This window comes from Zeus faber (genome assembly GCF_960531495.2).
Source record: "Zeus faber genome assembly, chromosome: 11".
In the NCBI taxonomy this organism is placed as follows: Eukaryota; Metazoa; Chordata; class Actinopteri; order Zeiformes; family Zeidae; genus Zeus; species Zeus faber.
In genome coordinates this window covers 9,722,247-9,732,246 of record NC_137205.1, presented here as the reverse complement: position 1 = coordinate 9,732,246, position 10,000 = coordinate 9,722,247, and the positions used below count along the sequence as shown (strand labels likewise).

The 10,000-nt window shown below is 42.6% G+C and overlaps 1 protein-coding gene across 1 annotated transcript in view; it reads left to right on the top strand.

The window, feature by feature from the left end:
- The window catches only part of caskin1 (CASK interacting protein 1), a gene marked incomplete at its 5' end in the record, with an annotated part of 95,316 nt that overhangs the window by 58,448 nt on the left and 26,868 nt on the right, over nt 1–10,000 (top strand). The window contains 2 exons of the mRNA XM_080009738.1: nt 9,237–9,334; nt 9,725–9,870. Coding sequence (XP_079865864.1) covers nt 9,237–9,334; nt 9,725–9,870 — 244 coding nt within the window. The remainder of the gene's footprint in view (nt 1–9,236; nt 9,335–9,724; nt 9,871–10,000) is intronic.

The following is a 10,000-nucleotide window of genomic DNA, read 5'->3' as shown; positions in this document are numbered from 1 at the left end:
TACAGGTTTGAATACGCTGTTAGGAATGCACCCATGGGAGCCATCTTCCTTTGTTGCGTTTGTTTGTGTTTGTGTACAGTTTAAATAACTTGAATTTACATGCATCGACATTTAGGGAATTATTACTTTAAAAAGTGACAGCGGTGGTAAAACTGTATTTCACTACGATGGTTAAATTTTGCAATTAATCCACGGTTCACATGCGAGCCAAACCGTGGGGGTCGATCTGTACGGATCAACTACGTTCCATTACTAAACGTAAAATATCTGTATTGGTATGTGTTCTATGGCAGTACAATGAACATATGTGGCAGTTTCGCCTACCACGCGCCACCCAAGTGGCATTTCAGGGCCCTCCGGCACAGAGACACAGAAGATGGGGGTTGTAAACACCAGTTTATTGTAGAGAGTGGGCCAGTTGGAATTAGCCCAGGGGCAGATAGACATGTGTCATGACAGGGCTCCTATCCTGAGTGTGTGTGAGGATGGCAGTTTTACCTGCTGCTTGTTAGACCAACCAATGAGCAACAGGTATGCAGCCACTCTGATCCCAATCACCTAGATCCAGGTCAGGTGTGGCTGCTCAACCCAGACCATCCCCACGTCACAATGTCATTTTGAAAATCAGCAATTTATTTAGTTGAAATATTGTCATTCACTTCAGACAATATTGACAATGAGAAGCCTTTTTAATGGCCAATTGAAATTAAAATGCATTTTTGTTAGCACACATCAGCTCCTTTTAGGTACGTCAGTCTAAATCTGCATTGCCAAAAAGAAGAAATGCACGTTTATTTCATCTCTCTGAAATGATGGCGCTGCCCACATCAGTACCGACTTACACTTAAGAGCCTTATTCGGCAAATATTGACGTTTATTTTATTTCAACATATATCTATTTCTGGTCATTCCAGTTGTTCAGAAGGTGCACTGAAAGAATAGTGTTAACACTAGGCCCCCACTACAGGCAATAATCCCAAAAGGAATTGGGATTATTGCCTGTACTGGGGGCCTAGTGTTAGCATTTATCATTACCCCAGGAAACGTAGTAGACAGCGCATCTCCATAGCAACACCCGCTCAACGTCACTCAAACCAAGTGACTTGACATCGTATCATTTTGATTGAAAATATTCACATTGAAAGTGACAATATTTGAGCTTTAAATACTAAACACAAAATTGTCCAGTGTCTAAATCCTGTGCATAAATCTCCCAAAAATACCAACCCATAGTTTGTCGATAGAGTTGAGCATTAAGTGACTTTTCAATATTTAGATAAACACATAAAGCATGATAAACGTATTTAGCTTATGATAATGCATGGTCATGGTCATTGTTGGTGCAGAGAGAGAGAGGGGGGGGGGGAGTGTTTATGGTGGGATGTAGAGCCACAGGATAACTCTGAAGGAGGAAGAAAACAGAGGAAGAGAGCGAAAGATATATGGACGGGGAGAGAAGGACGGGTGGAGTGCAAAGGAGAAAGGCACCAAAAAAGGAGATGAAGAAAAAGGGAAGATGAGCGGAAAAGGAGGAGAGGGTGAGTGAGAGAGAGAGAGAGAGAGAGAGAGAGGGAGATTGCTTCTACAAATAGAATTAACTAGCACAGGTCACACTGGGAGTGCAGCACTGTTTGGTATGCTGCTCACACTGACACACACACAGCGAGGGTTGTTCTCAATTACACACAAACACACACACACACACACACACACACACACAAACACATACACACACTTCTTTCCGTTATGGCAAAATCACACTTACATGTATGTGCTTCACGCAAAGTGATTGTAAAGAAAAAAACACACGCTTGCACATGCTACCCGGCAGTGCTGTTTCTGGGACCGTCGCCATAGTAACAGATCATCAAGTCTCCAGCAAGGACCATGTAGGCGTAGTTCAGGGCCAAAGAGAAGCTTTTATGGGAATACATCTCTGTGTGTGTGTGTGTGTGTGTGTGTGTGTGTGTGTGTGTTTATTTTAAAGCGACAATTCACAATTGTTTCCAAAGTGAATTAAACTGTAGATATCTCCCTTATTTGATATATGGTTAATTTAAACCTTAACTTTACAGCTAAATCTTCTTCTTTTGGCTGCTCCGCGGTTGCCACAGCGGATCATCTGCCTCCAATACCTTCTTTTCTGCGCATCTTCCTCCCTTACACCAACCGCCTGCATGTCCTCCCTCACCACACCCACAAACCTTCTCTTTGGCCTTCCTCTTTTCCTCTTGCTTGGCAGCTCCATCCTCAGCATCCTTCTCCCAATGTAACTCTCATCTCTCCTACACACGTGTCCAAACCATCTCAATCTGTCCTCTCTCACTTTTTCACCAAACTGTCCAACGTTAGCTGTCCCTCTAATGTACTCATTCTTAATCCTGTCCATCCTTGTCACTCCCAATGAAAATCTCAACATCCTCAACTCTGCCACCTCCAGTTCAGCCACCTGCCTTTTTGTCAGTGCCACCTTCTCTAAACCGTTCAACATAGCTGGTCTCACTACCGTCCTGTAGACCTTTCACTTCACTCTTGCTGGAACCCTTCTGTCACAGATCACTCCACCCACTCCACCCTGCCTGTAGTCTCTTCTTCATCTCTCTCCCGCACTCTCCGCTGCTTTAGATGGTCGACCCCAAGTACTTGAACTCATCCGCCTTCTCTACCTCCATTCCTTGCATTCCCAGCTTTTCGCCACCCTCCGTCCCATTCAGGCACATGTATTTTGTCTTACTCCTGCTGACTTTCATTCTTCTTCTCTCTAATGCCTCATGCCTCCACTTCTCCAGGCTCTCCTCAATCTGCTCCCTACTCTCGCTACGGATCACAATGTCATCAAACATCATAGTCCACAGAGACTCCTGCCTGATTTAATTTGTTAACCTGTCCATCACCATTGCAAACAAGAAAGGACTCAGAGCTCATCCTTGATGCAATCCCACCTCTACTTTGAATGCCTTCGTCACGCCTACTGCACACCTTACTACTGTCTGACTGCCCTCATACATATCCTGTACCACTCTTACATACTTCTCTGCCACCCTTGACTTCCTCATGCAATACCACACTTCCTCGCTCGGCACCCTATCATATGCTTTCTCTAAATCCACAAAGACGCAGTGCAACTCCCTCTGGCCTTCCCTGTACTTTCCATCAGCATTCTTAAAGCAAACATTGCATCTGTAGTACTCTTTCCTGGCATGAAACCATACGGCCACTCGCTGATCCCCACCTCTCCTCTTAACCTAGCCTCCACTACCCTTTCCCATAGCTTCATGCTGTGGTTGATCAACTTTATTCCCCTGTAGTTAATGCAGCTCTGTACGTCTCCCTTATTCTTGAAGATGGCAGTACACTTCTTCTCCTCTCCTCCGGCATCCTCTCCCTTTCCAGTATCTTAACTTTACAACTGTACAATAACTTCACAGCTAAATAAAGTGGAAAAAAAGTTGTTAAATCACAAGCTATCTAAAGCCAAAACGGGCATCTTTAAATGGTTAAACCCAGTGGTTGGAACTTAACTTCCTACTTTAATAATATGGGCTAGATAACAGAAGAGAAGATATTCACATTTGTTGGGTTAGGGTTAGGTTAGTTGTACATGAAATGTAATGTGATTAATTTTACCTCTAATGTGTGATTGAGTTCTTAATTTTTATCTGCCTATCTTTGTGTGTACGTGTATTTGTCCACGTATGTGTGTGTTTATGTGTGTGTACTTCTATCTTTCTTTTTACATATGTCTACCTTAGTGTTATTGTGCGTGTGTGCGTGTGTGTGTGTGTGTGTGTGTGTGTGTGTGTGTGTGTGTGCGTGTGTGTGTGTGTGTGTGTTCTACTATTCTTGTGATACTCTCCGAATTGACAATTGTTTTGGTTTAGAAGTGCACTGGGAACATGGATCCTCACTTAACTGGTGTATTTACTCAGACCTCACTTTGATACCAGTACAAGGTTTGTGTGTGTGTGTGTGTGTGTGTGTGTGTGTGTGTGTGTGTGTGTGCGTGTGTGTGTGTGTTTTACTATACTTGTGAGGACCAGTCTCCGAATTTACAAATTCTTCGATTGAGAAGTGCACCAGGATCATGGGTCCTCACTTACCACTCTGTTTGAGTATTGCAGAATCCCCCTCTTAACCCCTCACAGAATAGATCCTCTCCCTCTCTCTCTCTCTCTCTCTCTCTCTCTCTCTCTCTATGTCTCTCTCTCTACCTGGCTTTCTCCCCCCGCTCTCTCTCCCCTCGCCCACCCAGTCCAATCCACTATCATCTTTCAGACCGAAGCCTTTAATCTTAAATCACATCAACTCCCACAAATTACATAATCCTCCGTCGGCCTCTGTCTGTACGTCCAAAAACCGAGACAGCACACGTAAACAAAGACAGGGAACCAGAGCGGCTTTGGATTCTTCTTCTGGCACTTCAGATTATAAGGACCAATTCTGCGCCAGCCAGACGGTTAGAGGGAGAGAGAAAAGAAAGGAGGAAACCAAACTTGTGCTTCTGATTATCTCAGCAAATGCGGTTGCCATGGTAATGGCAGGCGTCGGGGGGTGAGGGGGTGACGTGGTTTCCAGGTGCTGCAACTCTGGGCCAGTGTGGCGACGACTCCTCTGATCAGAGATTTCAAGGGTCGTCTTACAGTGGGGTGAAAGTACTTAATGTACTTCAAATTTTGATTCACCCGATTTAGTGCCTTTTTTGTAAATGTGCCTTAAACTACGGATGTCTCTATTTTTTATGTTGGATACCAATACAGCAGCCTTGAGTATCTGCCAATACCGATACTCTTTCCCTCTTTTAAGCAACTAAGCTGTTAATAATAAATGTGTCTGGATGCACTTTGTTTAACCTAGCCATCTAAAATACATCATGCTCAAACTGTGAAACAAATATTCTACTCCCCTAAAGGAAGAAATACATAGCCCACAACATGACTCAGTTATGCAGAGTCAGAGTACCTATCTTCTCATTCAGCTTCTGCTCTTCTGGGACCTGAAACTCAGTCTCCGCTGTTCCAAACACACAATGCGTTTGCCGGCCACAAAGGCATTGGTCTGTGAATCAATTTAACAAGTTCAATGTAGAATTTCCATCTAAATGCTGTATCTTTGTCACAAATATCAATAATTCATTTTAATATTTGTTGTTTATTATAGGCATAATTAAAGTAAGCAAATTGTATAATTTAAAGTACCCAAAATGATGTATTCTTCTACATGCAAACATGACTTTTTTGATTTCTGTATTTTTCTATGCTTTTGTGAAGCACCTTGAATTGCTTCTCTCTCTCTCTGAGTGGATGGGGGCGTGTGCGAGCGGAGCGTGTGCGCATGTGTCGCAGCATTTTCGAGAACGAGGGTCTTTCTGTTTTCCCCGTCTTTCTCTGTGTTTAGAATCCATTTTGTTGACGGGTATTGTTTTTTTTTTATTAGTTGTGGTGTGTAGATACAGCGGGTGGGGGGGCGTCGAACTTCACCTGGTTGACACGGGAGAATGGCGTTAAGATCTCCGCCGCTTTGCCGTGTCCCGTGGAGGAGTGTACGCTGCCGTGGTGCAGGTTGTGACACGTCTCTCTTTAAGGCATGTCGCTAAAAGTTTCATTAAGCATTTACCTGATAGATAAGGCTCATGGATCGGATCCGAATAAATTGTTGCCGGGCAACGTGTCCTGGAAGACTTCAATTTCCCGGACAAATGGGAGAGATTCCGGCCAAATATTTTCTGTTTATTGAGCCTAAAAACAATTGATAAGCAGTCTACATAGAGAATGACATCACCAAGGCATGGAGATGGATAATATTTTCATTGAATATTTAAAATAAAATAAGTCCCGTCAGTAAAGGGCATTTTAAAAATAAATAAATATAAAATACGAATATTACTACTTGAAATCAAAATTTCCGTTTGTGAACAATAAGTATCAAGTGCAGCCACTCTAATTAACATTTCACTAAATTACATTTTTGATCAAACCAAAAGCAAAATAAGTAATATAATATATATGGCAAGTATGTCAGGATTAATAATAAAGTTTGTGGTGTTGTGCTGTCGACATATTTTACACAATGAATATTTACCATCTGCTTTGGGTCGGATCTTAGATATCCAAAAACAACGGCAATCTATAGACGCGGTTGTCCCAACGATACATCATCTTCCTGTTTCTCCTCAGAGTTCTGGACGATGCGGCTCCGTCTCCGCTGCTTGTGTGCTGTGTTTACAAGCGCAACCTGTCCACGGGGGAGGGGGCGGGGCTTAGTTCTATATCGACAAACGTGATTGGTCAGAAGTGAAAGATCAGCTTTAGACCCTCCAAACTGATTGGCTTCCCGTTGCAACTCGCTGCAGATGTTTTTTTTATCTAAAATGATCCACCTAGCACTAATTCAAATTGTGCTTTATTAATAAGAAATCTCTCCGGAGAGTATGACCGTTACCAGATAACGGGAACACTGATCGGATTATACTTTTTTTCCCCCGATATCCGATCCAGAGTATCGGATCGGTGCATCCCTACCTAAAATTTTCAAATATGACGACAGAAAATACTTTATTAGGTACGTTTAAAACAGCTATAATCATTGCTGTCCTTACTAACATTAATATATAGTAGCAGCACTCAAATGACAGAACGTTGTAACCATGTTAAAGATTTGAGTCATAAATCAAAAACTCAATCAGAAATCTCAAAATGAAATGTTCATCAGCAGAATTAGCAGAGACATTCAAATAAGACAAACTAAGACTGATATTGGATTTTAAGCACATGCTATTTCAACTTGAAGTAATTGAATGTAATGAAAATAAATAAATAGGAAACGGAATAAAATAATAAATAAATAATTAGTAAGATAATAAAAATATAAGATAATACATATAAAAATGAAAAAGAAAAAGGAAAAAGAAGAATAAATAAACCCTGCAACAAGTAGGTTATGTTATTTTATGAATACATAAGTGTGAGCCTAATTATAGAAAAATTATCAGAAAAAAATCTATTTATCATAGGGAGTATAAATATGAATACTGTATTTCTTTTAATGGAGGCTTTAACGATTCCTTTAATACAGACGTCAAAAGAACTTGGGGAACCTTACTGAGCCTGTGCACGTGGGTGTTTCTGGAGGGCTGATTCATCATTTCCAAGGTCACCCGACCCCCACCCACCCTACCCCATCAGTCTTTGGACACACCTGACAGGAAACAGATAATCTGCAGATAGAGAGGATGAGGAAGGGACTGAGAAAGAGAGACATTGGGATGGAGAGAATGAGTGATGTACAGAGGGAGAGATGGAAGGAAGGGGGGGGGGGGGTACCTGTCAATGCCAATCTGAGTCATAGAGAAGGGGATGCTGAGTGTTGTTGAGAGTGTGTGTGTGTGTGTGTGTGTGTGTGTCTGGTGTGTGTGTGTGTGTGTGTGTGTGTGTGTGTGTGTGTGTGTGTGTTGCTTTCTCCTTGCTGCCGCCTTTTCTCACGCTTTTCCATTGCATCAATCAAACCCCCTCAGCTCACAGACACACACACACACACACACACACACACATACGCACTGGCACACATACTCGCAATACACACAGGTAAACCCACCAGAAATACACAAATGTAATGGACTTGTTATGAACAGTATTCACGATTACGGGTTGCAGTCACCAGAGCACAGAAGTTGCACTGTCTCCATAAGAGAGTAAAGCATCGTGGGTGGTCCCCGACTCACGAGGCTCGTTGTGGCATGGGAGCGGGAAGAGCTTTAGCGGTGCTAGTGACATACTAACGCTGTTGCCTACATTCTACACACAAGTTGGTGTTGTCACACAATAAAGGTGTGAATCGTCTCCTTTTTACAGTTAAACACCATGATAAGACAAGGCATTTAAGGTCACAGTTCAAAAATTGTGAAATTAATGTTTTTCAACGGTAGAAATTCTAAAAAAGTATCACAAACCGTTCTCTGATTACCGAGCATTCTCTCAGAGCATATCTGATAATTAAAAACACACATTTGTTGGAATTCTGCTATTCCTTTTCACCACGAGTGTGAGTGAGTGTAGGGGAGTGTGAGATCAATATTTTAACTCGTAAGTATGAATTATTATAATATCAATATAATTTACTATTTACAGCAATCACTGCTGAACTATGAAATATACAGTAGTCCAAGCCTTACCGTAAGCTCTTAGCTTTTGCGTATTTTTGCATTGCCAGTTTTTTTTACAGTTTTACAGATTTTTTAAAATATTTTTACAGTGGACTTACGTAAAAATATGTGCTAACATATCCTATGGACATGTGACCCCCTCCAATCATGCACCACTCACACACATTTTTTTTACATAATGTGCTCACCCACCCAACCCCCATCTGTTTTACCACCCAACCACCATTTCGCTCTATATCTCCCTCTCCCGTCTATCTCTCTCTCTCCCTGCAGTATGTTGTTTGAGTGTGTGTGTGTGTGTGTGTGTGTGTGTGTGTGTGTGTGCGTGGGTGCACTGCATGGATGTAATATCATTTCAGATCTTAATCCTCTGCACATAAATCTCTCTGTCATGCTAACTGTAAGTGTCTATGTGTGTGTGTGTGTGTGTGTGTGTGTGTGTGTGTGTGTGTGTGTGTGTGTGTGTGTGTGTGTGAGTATGTGTGTGTGTGTGTGTGTGTGTGTGTGTGTGTGTGTGTGTGTGTGTGTGTGTGTGCACACGTGCGTGCGTGCACGCATTATGTATCACAGAGGTTAAATGTGGAGACTTGGCCCTTTGGGACAAGTGAGTCAAGTTCAATTCAGTTGTAAATGCAGTCATGAGTCTAATGTTCTTGCAATCATCTTGCAACACCAAAGCTAATTTCCATTCGTTACATTTTTTTATATAACTAGGATTTAACCACATATTATTGGAAATCTCCACTCACAATAACCAAATGACTGGAATAATTGCAATTCCAGGTTCTCTACTATGCATCCCTGCCTGTAAAGTGTCTGGAAATGTACAAATGAAATACAGAACATACACACACACACACACACACACACACACACACACACACACACACACACGTCTGCTACATAGTGACGCTTCTTCGGAATATCTGAAATTATTATTATTTCAAAGCATGTTGATGATTTTTCTACTCCTGTGTGTGTGTGTGTGTGTGTGTGTGTGTGTGTGTGTGTGTGTGTGTGTGTGTGTGTGTGTGTGTGTGTGTGTGTGTGTGTGTGTGTGTGTGTGTGTGTGTTGCAGGTTTGCTGCGCTCCACCATGCGGCCCTCAACGGGAACATGGAGCTCATCTCTCTGCTGCTGGAGTCACAGGCCGCTGTGGACATCAGAGACCAGAAGGGTGAGGGTGAACGCACAGACACACACACACACACACGCACACACAGAATGCCCACAGCTAAATTAAGTTGTCCAAGTAGATTGAGTGCACATGTTTTTACTTGCACTCAAATCAGGATATGAATAGAGGCAAAAACAAACATAGAATTCAAATCATACAGAAAAAAATTGTTGTGTGTTGTACACTGAAATACCGAGTCAAATGCACAAAATGCACGAAACAATAATAGAAAAACAGAGATACATGTCTGACTTTTATATAGATCCACAATGGTCAGATTTCCACATCACATCACCTCTTATGAATTTAAGCCACTCACATTTCCTTTGTGTGTGTGCGTGTGTTTGTGTGTGTCCATGTGTTTGTGTGTGTGCGTGCCTCCATGCGCAGGCATGCGGCCGCTGCATTACGCGGCCTGGCAGGGCAAGGCGGAGCCCATGAAGATGCTGCTGAAATCCGGCTCGTCCGTCAATGGCCAGTCGGACGAAGGACAGATCCCGCTCCACCTCTCGGCGCAGCACGGCCACTATGACGTGGTGAGCGACGCCGACCAATCCAAAGCGACCATCATGCGAGTGCTGAACTGTGAATGCTCAACAAAGGAGCAACATTTTCCTTTTTGTCAAGAGAAAAACATTGCAGGAGCCCATCGCTACGAAGGCTAGG